This window comes from Entelurus aequoreus, linkage group LG02 (genome assembly GCF_033978785.1).
Source record: "Entelurus aequoreus isolate RoL-2023_Sb linkage group LG02, RoL_Eaeq_v1.1, whole genome shotgun sequence".
NCBI lineage: Eukaryota > Metazoa > Chordata > Actinopteri > Syngnathiformes > Syngnathidae > Entelurus > Entelurus aequoreus.
Window position 1 is genome coordinate 63485428 of NC_084732.1, and position 19482 is coordinate 63504909.

The following is a 19482-nucleotide window of genomic DNA, read 5'->3' on the forward strand; positions in this document are numbered from 1 at the left end:
TTAATTTGTGGTACACAGGTTGCTGTGTTTAAAGAATATAGTGTAACGACCTGCTGAAGTTGATGTGTTCTTGAGTTGCGGAAATGAGGAGTGAGGATAGACGTGCGTGTGGAAGGAACGAGATAAATTGAGCTGTGTTAGTATAGGTTGCTCAATAAAAGTTTAAAAAGAGCGTCTGACTTGGTGTGCACTTCTTCTGGACGCTACAATTGGTGTCAGAAGTAAAACATTGTGCATACTGCCGCTGCTAGTGTGCGCATACTGCGCTGCTTGTGTGCTCAGCCTGCTACGTCATCGGGAGGTACGTGCCACAATGTTTCCTGGCAACTTTGTCAAGATTGAAAGGGAGGGGAAGGACATTGAGTGGGGACTTAAGGTCTGCAGATGTCTGTGTGAATCCCGGATGTGAGGAGCTCGTCGCAAAGAGAGAGAGAGAGAGGGAGGAAGGAGAGAGGCAGCGTCTACAGGTGCAGCGCACGCTGCTTGGCATGGGGGAATTCCGCCCTCAATGAAGACTCCCAGGTTTGATGGCAAGGCGAACTGGGAGGCATTTCATCCCACTTCTGACACCAATTGTAGCGTCCAGAAGAAGTGCACACCAAGTCTGATGCTCTTTTTAAACTTTTATTGAGCAACCTATACTAACACAGCTCAACTTATCTCGTTCTTTCCACACGCACGTCTATCCTCACTCCTCATTTCCGCAACAGCAACGCTTCCTCCTTCTTCGCCAATTACCTTACAGGCGTGCTACGTTCACAACAAAGAGGATGCAGGATAAAGTGACAGAAATTGAAATTTTTGCATTGTATTATACATCAGGAAGTGTTGTGTAAGAAAGTGTTAAAAATAAAACCATCAAAAGCCATCTGCTTTTGTATAAAGATAAGTTAGGTTAAATGAAAATATTATTATTATTTATCTTACGGTACATCAAAAATAATTTTAAGAAAATTTAATTGAAACATTGTTGGTGTGGCCCTCCAGCAGTGCTCGGGTTGCTCATGCGGCCCCCGGTAAAAATTAATTGCCCACCCCTGGTGTATGAGGTCAAACGGATGACATCAGCAGCCAGTGTGGGATCAATTTACATTCAGGATCTGTAGTGTGAGTGTGAGTGTGTGATGGTCTTATTTCTTGATATACCACGTGACTGACTGACGATCAGTCTCGGAGGTCAAGTAGACTTACAAAAATTAAAAATAGAAATAGCATTCACTCATCTGCATGTTCACATATCACTTTTCTCTGCTCGAAATTGTAAATAATTAGTTTATTTTATGGTAACCTAAATAGAAAGCGTTTTTGTCCTTTATGGGAAAAAAGTACTGCAGCTATGAATCCAGCAGCCTCGCAAGTCAATTCACTTAATTTTCCAGCACGAAGATGTATACAATGTGTGATGTTGTGTTAGTACTATAATATATATTATATGCCTTTAATTGCATATAACTGAATAATTAAGCGGCATTTTATAGGGTTTAGAGCAGGGGTGTCCCAAGTTTTTTTCCACTGAGGAGCGAAGATTGAAAAATCAAAAGATGCGGGGGCCATTTTGATATTTTTCCACTTACTAAGTGGAACTTACATTATACTTACCAAGTATAATGTAATAATAATGTACAGCATTACTACGGTATATCCTTCTAACTGCTTTTCCATCAGACACACCATCAGCAGCTTTTCCATATTTTCTTGGATAATTGTCAGCCATTTATATATTATTTTAACATCCTTGAATGGCGTTATCGATTAAATCTGCTTCAGTATGGTGCAGACTAGCAAGTGCTGCACTCAAACTGATTTGCCAAGTCTGCTACATGCCCAGTCATGTTTTTGATGATTTCTTCTTTAATTCAATAAATATCATCCACTTCTTCTTTTCAGCACTGTGCTTTATACTTACTTTACTCTTTCCAATGGGTGGAAAAACAAAGTTATGTTGATCTGGAGGTACAAGCTAATGCTAGGGAGTTATATTAGATGTTTTGCTTGAATCTTCAACTATTCACTTTGCTATGCCAACTAATAACGTGGATACTTTTAACAAAAGTGTTTGCTTGCAATTTAAAGCATAATAATTAGTCGAGACACAGCTATTATCTCAAAACAAGCTTATGTTTGAGCACTCTGAAGTTGAGGTACTGTACCACTGCACGAAAAATATATATATTTTAAAAAACAGCCTCGTGTTACTGGTGTTAACATTTCTAACTTTTTCGTTCTACCTGTTTTATTGCACTTTCTATGTTTTTGTTAGTTTTAGTTTGGTACTTTTAGAATGTGTCGGAGATGTTTAAAAATATATATCTTCTGGCCATAGAGTATCAAAAATAGACCTTTTTACGGCTTTTTTCAATAACCACAGTTTTTCCCCATTGGCAAGGGTCTTGGTCTTGGTAATCCTTGTGATCTACTGTAGTCTGAATCTTACCCACGGTCAGATGTGATCCGATCTGATCCTGAACAGTAGTAAAAATTAATGGATGTTTGGAATTTTGTATTACTTCCACTACAGCTCAAAAATAATGATGGTAAACGAGAAGTATATGGGAACATTTTTAATAATATCCCCATTGACCCATGTCTTTTAGCAATATACTGATGTAATGATGTAAATGAGCTTCAGTGGTAACATATGCCTGCAAAAATTTGTGAATGGGGGAATCGGGCGACATTTTAAAGCATGAGTGTCTTGCAGGTAAAAAAAAAAAAAAAGCTCTATATAAGTGAAACCCATCTAATTAAAATAATTAGGTCTGTACATAAAGAGAACCACTGTAGTTATGTGAGCGTTGCAGAATAATTCGTAGACATGTGTTTCTACACTAAGGAAGGACTTCACTTTTGTTATTTTTACATTTGTACCCTTTATTATGTTTCCGAAGTGTAAGACAGACTCTTCTGATGGCAGGACGTAAAAGGAAAGTGAAGAGTGAAGTAAAATTATACGCTACAACAGTGCCGTAGGAACAAAACTCTTATGTGTTGATTGATTGCCTTCATGGCTTGTATGATCATGAGGATTCTAGCTATGGGTCCTGTGTTCTGTGCAGGTCGTCCGGTCACTGGCGAGTGTCAAGGGGAGATGCTGGACTATCGGAGGATGCTGATGGAGGATTTCTCTTTAAGTCCAGAGATTGTGCTCCACTGCAGGGCTGAGATTGAGACTCACTGCTCAGGCCTTCACCGCAAAGGTCGCACACTGCATTGCCTGATGAGGATCGGACGCGGTGACCGCAGTGCCACCGTTGACAGTGGTTGCCAGAGTGCTGTAAGTCCCCACCTTACATAAACAATGGCGAGAACATCTGAATTGTTCCAATGATTTGTTTGCTCATTCATGTCAAGGTTTAACTGCACAACCATACAGTATATTTTAGTAAACACACCACATGGTGCCGATAAAAAAGCAACAGGAAACGGTTAAAGTAATTGAAGCCATTCTGAGTGGTTTATATAACTCCAGGCTATTGGCTTCATATGAACTGTATTATGTGAAAAATTACATATTGTACATTCTGAAGGATGCATATATAGATATATGTATGTGTATTAGGGCTGTCAAAGTCAACGCGATATTAACGCATACTATAAGTTCCTTTAACGCAATAATTTTTTTAACGCTGTCATGACTTGATTCTTGGGGTTTGCTTCTCCGGAAGGCAAAGGAAAATTGGCGCGGGCAAGGCGTGAATTTAAATACATGATTTATTTTTTAAACACTAATAAACTACAAAAAAAAGGAAGCAAACAAATGGCGCGCACAAAGGCGGAAATACAAACTTGACTAAGAAACAAAAGACATGCACGTGGGAACAAAAACTATGAACAAAGAAACAACAACACTAACTGTGGTCTTAATAAACAAAACTTACTTGGCATGAGAAAAACATGAAAAAGAGCAGCATGGATCATCTGAGTGTGAATGTGTGGCAGGAGTGAATGTGATGCCGCCAGCACGAACAACAGAAACAGAAAAGCTTATATAGTGACATGATCAGTGAAAACAGGTGCGTGACTCTAACCGTGAACAGGTGCGTGACATGACAATGTGAACCAGGTGAAACTAATGGTTGCTATGGTGACAAATAAAAGTGCACAAAAAGTCCAAAACCAAATCCGAACATGACTAAAACAAAACATAAGCACAGACATGACAGAGCCCCCCCCCCTTACGGACAGATCCCAGATGTCCAAAACAAACAAAACAAGGCAGGATCGAGAGTCATGGGAGGGCGGGAGGGGGACATGGCGGTGGGTCGCCAGACCAGGTGTCCCCGAATCCACCGGGGCAGGATCAGGTGGCGGCGACGCGTAGACCGCCGCTGTACCTGACGAGGTGGGCGACCCAGGAATGGCCATATCCATGGCCGACGAAGCGCTGGTCGCACTTGGCGTGGCGGACGACCAGGTAGTGGCCACAACCGTGGCAGACAAGAAGGCAGGCGCGTCGTCGTCATTGCAGGCGTGGAAGCCGCAGGTGCGGGTGCAGCAGGCGAAGCTTGGCGTGGCACTTCGGGCGGCGAATCTTGGTCTTGGCCGCTTGGATGGTCTTGGCTGCTTGGAGGGTCTTGGTCTTGGCGAGGGTCTTGGACTTGGCGTGGTTGGTCTTGGACTTGGCGTGGTTGGTCTTGGACTTGGACCTGGCGTGGTTGGTCTTGGACTTGGACCTGGCGTGGTTGGTCTTGGACTTGGTCTTGGCGTGGTTGGTCTTGGAATTGGTCTTGGCGTGGTTGGTCTTAGAATTGGTCTTGGCTTGGGGGTGCTTGGTCTTGGTCTTGGCTTGGGGGTGCTTGGTCTTGGTCTTGGCTTGAGGGGTCTTGGACTTGGTCTTGGCTTGAGGGGTCTTGGACTTGGTCTTGGCTTGAGGGGTCTTGGACTTGGTCTTGGCATGGTGTGTCTTGGACTTGGTCACTTGGAGGGTCTTGGTCACTTGGAGGGTCTTGGTCTTGGCATGGCGGTTCTTGGTCTTGGCATGGCGGTTCTTGGTCTTGGCGTGGAGCTGCGACTGGCGGCACTAGGCGTCGTGGAGCTGCGACTGGCGGCACTAGGCGTCGTGGAGCTGCGACTGGCGGCACTAGGCGTCATGGAGCTGCGACTGGCGGCACTTGGCGTCGTGGAGCTGCGACTGGCGGCACTTGGCGTGGAGCTGGGCGTGGAGCAGGTGGATCTTGGCATGGTCGAAAAACTGGTGGTGGCGGCCCTGCTGGTGGCTGTGGCTTGGCAGGTCGAAAGACAGGTGGTGGTGGCCGAGCTGGAGGCTGTGGCTTGGCAGGTTGAAAGACTGGTGGTGGCGACCGTGCTGGTGGCTGTGGCTTGGCAGGTCGAAAGACAGGTAGTGGTGGCCGAGCTGGAGGCTGTGGCTTGGCATGGCGATGCTGACCCACCCCACCTGAAAAATTCCCAGCCCTAGCCCCCCCCTCAAGGAGCGGATCCCAGACGCGCTCCCCGCGGTCTGGAACCGTCTTTTGGGGTGGGTGGAGGGAGTTCAGGAGGGGGGCAGAATCCTCCCCTCTAAATTGTCCAAAATGTCCTTTTTTTTCTACATGTGATTGAGTGGGTGAAAAAAAAGAAACATGTTGTGACGTGGGCGTGGCTTGAGTCTTGGGGGGCGGGGCATGACATTTGGGTGGCTTGGCTTGACAGGATCTGATTTCTAAAAACATGTCCTGGTAATGTCTTATCATGTTTTTAAGAGTCTTTTGCTGGGGGCGGGTGATCAAAAGAAAAAGAGTTCAGAAAAAAAAAAATCCTGGTCTGTGATGTCATTTTGGAGCTGCGGAGCTGGCAGCAACCTGCTTCCGCCCAGAGTGGGAGGAGCCTGCGGCCGCGCCGCATGCTGTCCGCTCGCCTTCCCTGATGTCCTTGGTCTGGAGCGGCGCTTCCGGGACTGCGGTGACGCAGCGCCGTCCTCGGACCAACTGGAGCTCAATGGCACCAGATTTCCATCTGGCCCCCACATCAGGTTTCTGCGCTTCCCGAAGGAATAACGTAGCGTCTCTTCCTCCATCGCGCGGAGGACCTCCCACGTTGCCTCGTCAAAATTGTCCAATTTTTTTGCGGAGAAACTCTTCTGCTGGCGTCCTACTGTCATGACTGGGTTCTTGGGGTTTGCTTCTCCGGAAGGCAAAGGAAAATTGGCGCGGGCAAGGCGTGAATTTAAATACATGATTTATTTTTTAAACACTAATAAACTACAAAAAAAAGGAAGCAAACAAATGGCGCGCACAAAGGCGGAAATACAAACTTGACTAAGAAACAAAAGACATGCACGTGGGCACAAAAACTATGAACAAAGAAACAACAACACTAACTGTGGTCTTAATAAACAAAACTTACTTGGCATGAGAAAAACATGAAAAAGAGCAGCATGGATGTGTGGCAGGAGTGAATGTGATGTTGCCAGCACGAACAACAGAAACAGAAAAGCTTATATAGTGACATGATCAGTGAAAACAGGTGCGTGACTCTAACCGTGAACAGGTGCGTTACATGACAATGTGAACCAGGTGAAACTAATGGTTGCTATGGTGACAAATAAAAGTGCACAAAAAGTCCAAAACCAAATCCGAACATGACTAAAACAAAACATAATCACAGACATGACAAACGCGCGATTAACATTTTTGACCCTCTGCCCGTTCCGTAGTTTACTGTTGAGCCATAGACTCGCAAATAGCTAGTAAAACTGCACAAAGAAAGGGGGACCTTATGGAAATCTCAGATCCAAAGCCATGACAAGTTGTTCTCCGGTCAAGGCAAGACAATTTTACCTTCAATTGCCGTGAGACAACATCATAGCAGCGAACGCTGAGCGCGCATTGCTTCTTGGAATAAGGAGAAGCTTCACGTCCGTGTTTGGATTACAGTTAAGTGCACTGAAAACATAAAATATAGATTGTTACTTGAACTGCTTTAGTAAGATGGAATACTAACTTAGCAGAAACAAAGACGGTAGGGAAGAAATCTAAAGTCACTTTTATCTGACATTTTCGTCAAAACGTGTCAAGTTCTTTCTCATACCAATCACACACGTCCGGTTGGCGGCTTAACAATAATAGCGCTACGCTTCACATCCGGTTTAACAAACGAAACAAAGAAAAATCGTCTTACAATAGATCATGCTATTCTGTTATTCTGTGTTATTTGATATGTCTGCCTAAATAAATGTTTTCTGGCAGATTGAAATTAAGTGTACTGTAACAGCAGCGGCGATGTGAAGGAGGAAGACTTTTTCTTTGAACAATCTCGTCTTCTTCACTACCACTGAGACTAGGTTTAATACTGCAGGCATGCCTGCCACTGCCCTCTAAAGCCCACATCAGGTAATTACAGTTCATTACACAATATTACCATCGCTTTGGCATAGGGATGTAACGGTAAACGGTATAGTGTAATGATAAACCGCAGTAAAATTCCCGACGGTTATTAGTACCGTTGAAATTTTTAATTACAAAAAACTGTCATTTATTTCTGCATTTTAGGCAACACTGCTTACTTCCGCAAACAAATTCACAGCAGCTTGAAAAAAACATGGCGGAAGACAACTATCCGAACTTTGCTACAGATATTTCCCCTCGGGGTATACAGAGCCAAGCGCTTGGTTTAACTTCATTTTCCCTTGCTTGTCGGCATGCGTTTTGCTGTTTTTCGATGGTGACAGGTGTGGACAATAATGGAGACAGACACATTTGTCTCACACTGAAAGTATACAGCGAAGTTCATTTTGTCAATCCATTAGCTGTGACTGAGAGTTAATGACGTGAGGAAACATGCAACAGGAAATGTGTCGGGAACGTTGCTACAACTTGTTTATAAAATGTTTTGTTTGTTTACTGGGATGCTCACTCGTCCTTTAACTGCAAACTGTAATGGTTTACTAAGGGGAGGTGACGGCAAACATACACCAGGGGGAAGTATATTCAAATATTTATTATATATATAGACAATATAGATATATATATAATAATAATAAACAATACAACTAAACTAAGGAAATGGAGTGTGAACTAGAATACCAGAGTGTGTGATGTAAGACTATGTGTGTAGTATTTAACTAGAATGTGTGTTACCAAAGTGTTGAAGAGATACGAGGAAGTCCAGGGGGCAGGCAGATGATCCGGGATACAAGCGGGGTCCGTGGGGCTGAGAGGAGCGTCAAAGTTCAAGTCCATGCGAGGTGGTCGATATCCGGGAAGGCAAAACACTGCGGGCACACGGGAGAAGACAGGGGGGGTCAAGGCACGGAGAGGAAACAAGGAGAGAGTCTAAAGGCAGTCGCTTACTGTACACCATGAGAAAACTAAGTTCCTGCGCCGATCCTTGGGTCCACCGTGCCTTTATCCGGCACGCCCTCATCAGGATCAGGTGTGCAGATAGCCGGTGAGTGTTTGCAGCTGGTGGCTGCTGCAGGGCGGAGACGCGCACAGCGCGTCCCTGGATGTGGGCGTGTCCCGAGGTGCGCACAGACGGATGAGCAGCGTTGGCAGGAGGGAAGCGGGATCGAATCCGTGCCGTGACACAAACTGTATCAGTGTTCAAATAACATCAATACTAGCTATAATGGTTTGTCATTTCATCGAATTGAACGCAGGCTGTGAAAATTGTGTATTCGTTGTGAGAGGTACCACTCCTGTTTATTTTTGTTAGCCAAACTGTTTGTGTTGTTGGAGAAGAACAACACTTTTTCTTTTACTTTATTTTCATTAGCCAAACTGCTTTGTGTTTTATTTTGATATCAGAAAGTAAATAGCAATTTTTTTTTTACAATTTTTGTGTTTTTTTCATTTTATAAATTATTATTTAAAAAAACATTCATGTGACATAGCGATTTGTTAATATGTTATGGTGTATAGACATGATTTTCAATACGTACAGGAACGAGGGTTTCTAACAATCACAACGTGTTTACGTTATTAATATTATTCTAATTATTTGTGTAGTTGTTTTCTTGTTATTGGTTGGTGTTACCATCACTTAGTACTTGTAGTCATGTGACTATATACGGTATGTGTATATTGTACTTATGTACTGGGTTTTTGTGCCAAAGAAAAGTGGGTAAAAGATTATTGATGATATATTGCAATAAGACTGGTAAATTTATCATTGTATATAATAATAATGATGATAAGGAAGCTAATTATTTGATTTATAAAATAAGGGGTGAGAGTAAATAAGTTTCACGTTTTCCCGCTCCTTTTTGGATGTGAAAAAAAACAACATTATGTATTGTTTTCATGTTCTATGTGTTTTCATTGTGAAGTATTTGTTTCTATTTGTGTATCTTACTGTAATATTATCAAGAATATTTCCTTTTTTCATAATTTTTTCTTTTGCTTTGTGTGTAACATGTCCAAAATAAACTACTACTACTACTAACTTGTACAACATGTAAAATAAAGAATATCAGAAACCTTAATTCAAGTGCTCCTAAAGCATGATTACAAATTCTGTTTTCCTACAAAATAGAAAATTTAGCAAGACACCAACCATTTTTTTTATTCCCTTTAAAAAAACGTGTTTATACCTTTTTCGTGTTGAGCTGTTTCAAAAAGAATAATGTTTAAAAACATTTCATTAAAGCAAATACATTTTCCAGTCATTGTATGAAAAACTTAAAAAATAACTGTCAAAGATACACTTATTAATGACAAAAAAGTATATATTTTGGCGATTAATCACAATAAATTTTGAGTTAATTTTAACTATGAACTGGAATTTGGATTAAATATTCTAATCGTTTGACAGCCCTAATGTGTATGTATATATATATATACATATATATATACATATATATATATATGTATATATATATGTATATATATATATATATATATATATATACAGTCGTGGTCAAAAGTTTACATACACTTGAGAAGGATAAAATGTCATGGCTGTCTTGAGTTTCCAATAATTTCTACAACTCTTATTTTTTTGTGATAGAGTGATTGGAGCACATACTTGTTGGTCACAAAAAATACTCATGACGTTTGGTTCTTTTATGAATTTATTATGGGTCTACTGAAAATGTGACCACATCTGCTGGGTTGAAAGTATATCATCATCATCAATCATCAATCTTTATTGCAGACCTTAAGATCCATTTAAACATATAAAAACAGAATATAATACATTAAAAACAAAACAATAAAACCTACATTAAAAACAAAATAATAAAAACATAAAACCCAAATGTCAGTTTCTGACATACAAACATGTGTGCCAATGATTCCACAGTCCAGATGAGTACTTAACAGAACTGCGGCCAGAGTTCGTTAACAAAGAGATTTTGTAATTTTCAGACTCAGATACCCTACACATAAACTTATACATAATGTTGCGTAGCGTAGTATACATACAGCAATGTTAATATTTGGTTACATGTCCCATGGCAAGTTTCACTGCAATAAGGCGCTTTTGGTAGCCATTCACAAGCTTCTGACAAGCTTCTGGTTGAATTTTTGACCACTCTTCTTGACAAAATTAGTGCAGTACAGCTAAATTTGTTGGTTTTCTGACATGGACTTGTTTCTTCAGCATTGTCCACACGTTTAAGTCAGGACTTTAGGAAGGCCATTCTAAAACCTTCATTCTAGCCTGATTTAGCCATTCCTTTACCACTTTTGACGTGTGTTTGGGGTCATTATCCTGTTGGAACACCCAACTGCACCCAAGACCCAACCTCGTGCACCTGGGGATAGGTTGATTGGAACTACTAAATTGTCCCTAGTGTGTGAATGTGAGTGTGAATGTTGTCTGTCTATCTGTGTTGGCCCTGCCATGAGGTGGCGACTTGTCCAGGGTGTACCCCGCCTTCCGCCCGAATGCAGCTGAGATAGGCTCCAGCACCCCCCGCGACCTTGATAGGGACAAGCGATAGAAAATGGACGGATAACAAATGAATAACAAAGTATTAGATTCTGAGCATAATCTGGATCATGTATGCCATGTTACCTTACGTTTACCCGATGACACTGAACTTCTCTATGTGTGTATGCTCACGGCCCAGCCTCCACCCACAAAGACGAGTGAATGACTGACAAGAGGGTTCACTCTGTTTTTTTCCTTCCTCATAGAACAAACATGAGACCGATGAAAAACCTGAACCCTCTTGCGACCCGTTTTGAAGCGACAGATGAGCAAAACAAAAATGCATGGACATGACACTTTATCTTTTGGCAGGAGGTTATGTATTCGCTGGGGCTTGTTGTTCTGTCTGTTCGTTAACAACATAGCTCAAAAAGTTATGGGCGGAAACATTCAGGAAATGCCAGAAATTCTATTTTGGGTGTGAGCAGGATTTTTTTAAATAATTATTTACTTTTGGCAGAGGTCCGCGCTCTCCGAGTGCTTTTGTAGTTATTATTGTATTAGGGATGTGCTGATTTGATACCCTGGGTTGGCTCGCCAAATATAAAAAAAATATATAGCCCAGTCCGATTCGATCCAAAAGCCCACCTATCTGTATTGGATTGATATTGGTAAAAAGTGGTATTGGGCCTTCCCCTAGTTGTTGTTCTGATGACCTATTTTTCTTCCGCAGCTGCAAACTTTAATCCAGTCTGCTGATCCTGGGGCCGACTACAGGATCGACAGAGCACTCAATGAGGCCTGTGAATCTGTCATCCAGACGGCCTGCAAACATATTCGCAATGGAGACCCGATGTGAGGGAACACGAATGCACGCACACAATATGTATTTCTGAAATATAATTTCAAATAACTGATTTTAACTTCCCATTTTGTGTGTGTAGGATCTTGTCTTGTCTGATGGAGCATCTGTACACGGAGAAAATGGTGGAGGACTGTGAGCATAGGCTGTTGGAGCTGCAGTATTTCATATCCAGGGACTGGAAGTGAGTGTGTCTGCCTCACTTTCCTGTGGCTTGACTTTTGAACAGAGCTCTTGATACTTTTTCCATCAGGGGCCAGCGGATAAAGAAAAATAGAAAGATATTGGGGGTCACTTTGATATTTTTCACTATTTGTTTTTTATTTACCACACAAAAAACAAACAGTTAAATATACTTATATGTATACTGTATACCAGGCGTGTCACACTTATTTTAGCTCAGGGCCCACATGGTGGGAAATCTATTCTCAAGTGGGCCGGGCTGGTGAATTAATGGCATGATAACTTACAAATAAAGACAACTTCAGATTGTTTTCTTTGTTTAAAAATATACCAAGCACATTCTGAAACTGTACAATTTCATATTATTTTTACACTTACATACCCCGAAAAGGGATAAGCGGTAGAAAATGGATGGATGGATGGATGTTGCGATTAATAGTATTCTATCTTCATTAATCATTAATTATACTTTCTGAATAAATTATGTGATTAAGTTCATCAGTCAAATAGGAGGAATTGAGTCTGCCAGAATTTTAAAATGCTCCCATTGGTGTTAATTGTTCATCTGGGAGAAGATGAAATTAATAATTATATCAAAATCAAATTACAGGATGTTATTAATATAATTTACAAATTTTCCTCAACTGATGTACAGCATAATGTGGTTTATTCTGTACATATTCTGCATCATCTACAACAAAACTTGTGAATTTTGACTCATTTCATTAATCACACAATAAGTTAGAAGGGTATACATGTTATTTCAGCATTTTTATGTGCGCCCAGAAAATGTGTCCCCGGTCATAAATTCTACACAAAATGTACAGATTATCAAATGCATTTATTTTGGTAGAAATGTCACAGGTTACATTACCAACAACATCTTTGAACCTAACAATCCACATTTTGTATATTATCACTCCAAAGACATGCACCTGGGGATAGGTTGATTGGCAACACTAAATTGGCCCTAGTATGTGAATGTGAGTGTGAATGTTGTCTATCTATCTGTGTTGGCCCTGCGATGAGGTGGCGACTTGTCCAGGGTGTACCCCGCCTTTCGCCCGAGTGCAGCTGGGATAGGCTCCAGCACCCCCGCGAGCCCTAGAGGGACAAGCGGTAGAAAATGGATGGATCAATAATTAGCAGCGTAAGTATATAGTCTCCAAACGCGAAAGTGTTGCCTCTAGGGCACATAGCTCCCTCTGAAGTCATGCGAGCTTTAGCGAATGACTTCAGAGCATGGGACACAAAGAATTGCTGGGACACATTTAGAACAACAGTTTCTTTCATTAAAACATTTCAAGTCAATTGTATACTTTGCAAACTCATCTCGCAGGCCAGATAAAACCTGGGCCGTACGTTTAACACCCCTGCTGTACACAGTATATAATAAAAGCCGATACCTCTGCTTTCTCTGATAATAACATTGCACATTTCAACCCATGCAGGGTTTCCCCTACATGTAATTAATCGTGGCAGACCGCCACAGCAAGATAAATGACGCCACACCTTTAAAATATTTTTTTGTTTTTCTACCTGAAAACAAATGTATGTAATATATTGTATGAATGGATATACATCTCAAATATTATAAAAACGTTCCTGTATACTTTATTTTAAAAAAAAATCATGCATCTAAATTGCCTGTCAAGTGCCCTACAGCTGGTTGCGCACCTAAATGGAGTTGGCACTCTGCAAATGTAAAGAGAGGAAGGTATTTTAAGTTAATAATGCATTTCTTGTTCAAGTCTGTGTAAACTACCCTAAATCTTTTGACATTACTACCGACAGTAACGTCTAACTTTATGCCGTGTGCATCTTTGAACCTCCGTTTTGGACGTCTCTGTGTGGAGTGTGCATGTTATCTCTGTGCGTACGTGGGTTTTCACCGGGTACTCCGGCTTCCTCCCACATTAAATACTTAAAAGCTGGCAGAAGTAGATCAGGCATGTGGCTTGACAGCGAGGTAACACCAGAGAAAAATCCAACACCACTAGGCGGAAGCATCATCTTAAGAAGCCTGGTGTTGATTGCCTACAGGTGTGGTCAGCTTATGTTGCGCCATGGCAACTGAGGAGGGAAAGAAACACAAAAAGGAGGGCAAGCACACAAACAAGGAAAAGCAGGGGTGCAATGACAAAAATGCAACAGTACCTCCTCCCTTAATGGACGCTATCTGGTGGCTTACCCGGCTTTTCCGGAAACTTGTGATAGAAATCAGATAGAAGTGAGGGGTCGAGGATGAGCGAGCGGGAAACCCATGAGCGATCTTCAGGCCTGTACCTTTCCCAGTCCACCAAGTACTGGAAACCCCTGCCCTTTCTTCTCACATCTAAAATGGGCTTGACAAAAAAAGCAGGATGACGGTCGATCAGCCTGGAAGGAGGAGGAAGCACCTCGGGAGGGCTCAGGTCACAGGAGGCTACAGGTATAAGAAGAGAAACATGGAACACAGAATGTATCCTCAGAGCTTCTGGAAGACGAAGCTGGACTGAAGTGGGGCAGATGTTGCGTTCCACATCCTGAGTCAAGAGGTTGATGGTCTCCAGGGTCGACGGTAGCTTAGGTAGAGCTGCAAAATGTGCCATTTTTGAAAAGCGGTCCACTATGGTAAGAATTACTGTGTTGCCATTGGAAGGCTGAAGTCCCGTGACAAATTCCAAAGCGATATGTGACCTCAAAAGTCCAGCAGGAACCTGATGAGAAGACTTATTGCAGGCACAGACGGAGCAAGCGGACACAAATTCTCCAGCATCCCTTCTCATGAAAGGCCACCAAAAATTGTCCACCAGAAGAAAAACCATCCGATTTACTCTCGGATGGTAAGCCAGTTTGGAGCTGTGCGCCCAGGACAGCACTTTAGAACGAAGTTCAGATGTCACATACAGCCGACTTGCAGGACAGGCGGCGGGTGCCGGGGAACGTTTAAGTACCTCTTCCTCTTCCTTCTCCACACTCCACTGAAGGCCTCCGAAAATACGCAAACATGGAACAACAGTCTCTGGGGGTGGCGTCGTCCGCTGCCTGGGAGTGCAATCTAGATAGGGGTTTAGACTTGCCATTCTGGGACACGGTAGTCAGAGAGAAGTTGAATTGGGACAGGAAAAGAGCCCACCGTGCTTGTCTGGAGTTCAGCCTCTGGCCAGAGCGCAGGTATGCCCAGTTCTTGTGGTCAGTGTAAATGGTAAATGGTTTCTGTGAGCCCACCAGCAAGTGCCTCCATTCCTGCAGAGCCAAGACAATGGCCAGGAGTTCCCCATTTCCAATATCATAATTGATCTCTGCTGGTATCAGGCGACGGAAGAAGAAGGCGCAGGGATGCAGTTCGCCAGTGGTGGAGTCGCACTGGGAAAGGACGGCCCCCACTCCAGAGTCCGAAGCGTCAACCTCGACAAAAAAGGTAGAAGCAGTATCAGGACGAGCCATAACTGGAGCAGAAGTAAATCATTATTTGAGTATAGCAAAAGCTATGTTAACTTCTGGGGCCCAGCTAAACGGAATCTTAGTCGATCTTAGTGGACTATAATCGCACATGAACCGACGATAGAAATTAGCTAAGCCAAGAAATTGCTGCAAAAGCTTCCCAGATGTAGGAGTGGGCCAATCGACCACTGCCTGAATCATAGCCGGATCGGGTCTTGCTCCACTACAAACCCCAAAAACGGCACAGATGAAACATGAAACTCGCACTTTTCTGTCTTGACAAATAATTAATTCTCCAACAGCCGTTGAAGAAGAAGGCGGACCTGCTGAGTATGTTCCTTAAGCGTAGAAAAAAAAATTAATATATTGTCAAGATATACTGTACAAACAAAAAGCGGCCGAGCATATCCCTAAGTACGTCATTAATGAGGCTCTGGAAGACAGCAGGAGCATTTGTTAATCCAAATGGCATTACTAAATATTCAAAGTGCCTTCCACTCATCGCTCTTCCTGATGTGAAGAAGATGATAGGCATTACAAAGGTCTAATTTTGTGAAATATTTAGCTTGATGAAGGGAACTATGAGCAGAGTCTAGCAAGGGTAGCGGATACTTATTCTTGATCGTAATATCGTTTAGCGCAGGAAAGTTGATACAGGGTCGAATAGACCCATCCTTCTTTTCTATGAAAAAAAATCTTGTAGCTAATAGGAGGAAGGGCGGATTAAACCCGAAACGAGGGATGTAGAATTATATTGCTCGAGTGTTTCACGTTCAAGGAGGGAGATATTATACAGGCGTGATGCTGGCAATGCAACACCCTGGAGAAGGTCAATACTACAGTCAGTGTGGCGGAAGGGACATGGCGCGATCTTTACTAAACACCTGACGGAGATCATGATACATTGAGGAAACGATAGAGAGGTTGATATTTTCAGCTGTGAAATCACAGAGGGTAGGTGTGCGTGGACAAGCTGAGCGAAAACACTGCGACAACGCTCCAATTAGTCATAGTGAGTTTGTGCCAGTCAATATGAGGTTTATTTGAAGCAAGCCAGGTAAGCCCAAGAACTACCTGCGCAGGGTGGGGTGGAATAACAAAAAATCAGAAAATCAGAAAGACGCAGAGTGAGGAATTCAGATTTTAGTTTTACACTAGCCAGATGGCGCCTATCAAGCGGTTGGACCACTTTGGGGACTGTTAATGTACACAGGTATATTGTGGACCTTGACAAAATGTTCATTTAGAAAACAATCATCAGCCCCAGAGTCAATGAACACATTTATACTATTTGTATTACACCTATTATTATTTTTGTCTTTGTTACACTCCTCTCTGAGCTGCCACCTTACCGTGGTAGAGGAGTTTGCGTGTCCCAATGATCCTAGGAGCTATGTTGTCCGGGGGCTGTATGCCCCCTGGTAGGGTCCCCCAAGACAAACTGGTCCTAGGTGAGGGATCAGACAAAGAGCAGCTCGAAGACTTCTATGGGAATGAAACAACAAAGACTCAGATTTCCCTCGCCCGGACGCGGGTCACCGGGGCCCCCCTCTGGAGCCAGGCCCGGAGTTGGGGAACGATGGCGAGCGCCTGGTGGCCGGGCCTGCCCCCATGGGGCCCGGCCGGGCACAGCCCGAAGAGGCAACGTGGGTCACCCCTCCAATGGGCTCACCACTCATGGGAGGGGCCGTAGAGGTCGGGTGCATTGTGAGCTGGGCGGAAGCCGAAGGCAGGGCACTTGGCGGTCCGATCCTCGGCTACAGAAGCTAGCTCTTGGGACATGGAACGTCACCTCGCTGGGGGGGAAGGAGCCTGAGCTAGTGCGCGAGGTAGAGAAGTTCCGGCTAGATATAGTCGGACTCACCTCGACGCACAGCAAGGGCTCTGGAACCAGTTCTCTCGAGAGGGGCTGGACTCTCTTCTACTCTGGCATTGCCGGCAGTGAGAGGCGACGGGCTGGGGTGGCAATTCTTGTTGCCCCCCGGCTCAGAGCCTGCATGTTGGAGTTCAACCCGGTGGACGAGAGGGTAGCTTCCCTCCGCCTTCGGGTGGGGGAACGGGTCCTGACGGTGGTTTGCGCTTACGCGCCAAACCGCAGCTCAGAGTACCCACCCTTTTTGGATTCACTCGAGGGAGTACTTGAGAGTGCTCCCCCGGGTGATTCCCTCGTTCTACTGGGGGACTTCAACGCTCATGTTGGCAGCGACAGTGAAACCTGGAAAGGCGTGATTGGGAAGAATGGCCGCCCGGATCTGAACCCGAGCGGTGTTTTGTTATTGGACTTTTGTGCCCGTCACAGATTGTCCATAACAAACACCATGTTCAAACATAAGGGTGTCCATATGTGCACTTGGCACCAGGACACCCTAGGCCGCAGTTCCATGATCGACTTTGTAGTTGTGTCGTCGGATTTGCGGCCTAATGTTTTGGACACTCGGGTGAAGAGAGGGGCGGAGCTTTCTACCGATCACCACCTGGTGGTGAGTTGGCTGCGATGGTGGGGGAGGATGCCGGACAGACCTGGCAGGCCCAAACGCATTGTGAGGGTTTGCTGGGAACGTCTGGCAGAGTCTCCTGTCAGGGAGAGTTTCAATTCCCACCTCAGGAAGAACTTTGAACATGTCACGAGGGAGGTGCTGGACATTGAGTCTGAATGGACCATGTTCCGCGCCTCTATTGTCGAGGCGGCTGATTGGAGCTGTGGCCGCAAGGCAGTTGGTGCCTGTCGTGGCGGTAATCCTAGAACCCGTTGGTGGACACCGGCAGTGAGGGATGCCGTCAAGCTGAAGAAGGAGTCCTATCGGGTTCTTTTGGCTCATAGGACTCCTGAGGCAGCGGACAGGTACCGACAGGCCAAGCGGTGTGCGGCTTCAGCGGTCGCGGAGGCAAAAACTCGGACATGGGAGGAGTTCGGGGAAGCCATGGAAAACGACTTCCGGACGGCTTCGAAGCGATTCTGGACCACCATCCGCCGCCTCAGGAAGGGGAAGCAGTGCACTATCAACACCGTGTATGGTGAGGATGGTGTTCTGCTGACCTCGACTGCGGATGTTGTGGATCGGTGGAGGGAATACTTCGAAGACCTCCTCAATCCCACCAACACGTCTTCCTATGAGGAAGCAGTGCCTGGGGAATCTGTGGTGGGCTCTTCTATTTCTGGGGCTGAGGTTGCCGAGGTAGTTAAAAAGCTCCTCGGTGGCAAGGCCCAGGGGGTGGATGAGATCCGGCAGACCGGGGTGGTGGTTCCTCTCTTTAAGAAGGGGAACCGGAGGGTGTGTTCTAACTATCGTGGGATCACACTCCTCAGCCTTCCCGGTAAGGTCTATTCGGGTGTACTGGAGAGGAGGCTACGCCGGATAGTCAAACCTCGGATTCAGGAGGAACAGTGTGGTTTTGGTCGTGGAACTGTGGACCAGCTCTATACTTTCGGCAGGGTCCTTGAGGGTGCATGGGAGTTTGCCCAACCAGTCTACATGTGTTTTGTGGACTTGGAGAAGGCATTCGACCGTGTCCCTCGGGAAATCTTGTGGAGAGTGCTCAGAGAGTATGGGGTATCGGACTGTCTGATTGTGGCGGTCCGCTCCCTGTATGATCAGTGCCAGAGTTTGGTCCGCATTGCCGGCAGTAAGTCGGACACGTTCCCAGTGAGGGTTGGACTCCGCCAAGGCTGCCCTTTGTCACCGATTCTGGTCATAACTTTTATAGACAGAATTTCTAGGCGCAGTCAAGGCGTTGAGGGGATCTGGTTTGGTGGCTGCAGGATTAGGTCTCTGCTTTTTGCAGATGATGTGGTCCTGATGGCTTCATCCGGCCAGGATCTTCAGCTCTCACTGGATCGGTTCGCAGCTGAGTGTGAAGCGACTGGGGTGAGAATCAGCACCTCCAAGTCCGAGTCCATGGTTCTCGCCCGGAAAAGGGTGGAGTGCCATCTCCGGGTTGCGGAGGAGACCCTGCCCCAAGTGAGGAGTTCAAGTACCTCGGAGTCTTGTTCACGAGTGAGGGAAGAGTGGATCGTGAGATCGACAGGCGGATCGGTGCGGCGTCTTCAGTAATGCGGACGCTGTATCGATCCGTTGTGGTGAAGAAGGAGCTGAGCCGGAAGGCAAAGCTCTCAATTTACCGGTCGATCTACGTTCCCATCCTCACCTATGGTCATGAGCTTTGGGTTATGACCGAAAGGACAGGATCACGGGTACAAG

At 44.5% G+C, this 19482-nt stretch overlaps 1 protein-coding gene across 1 annotated transcript in view; it reads left to right on the plus strand.

The window, feature by feature from the left end:
• LOC133637641 (Golgi apparatus protein 1-like) overlaps positions 1–19482 on the plus strand; it is a 102382-nt gene that overhangs the window by 37635 nt on the left and 45265 nt on the right. Inside the window, exons 8-10 of the mRNA XM_062030505.1 lie at positions 3057–3274; positions 11546–11667; positions 11757–11858. Coding sequence (XP_061886489.1) covers positions 3057–3274; positions 11546–11667; positions 11757–11858 — 442 coding nt within the window. The remainder of the gene's footprint in view (positions 1–3056; positions 3275–11545; positions 11668–11756; positions 11859–19482) is intronic.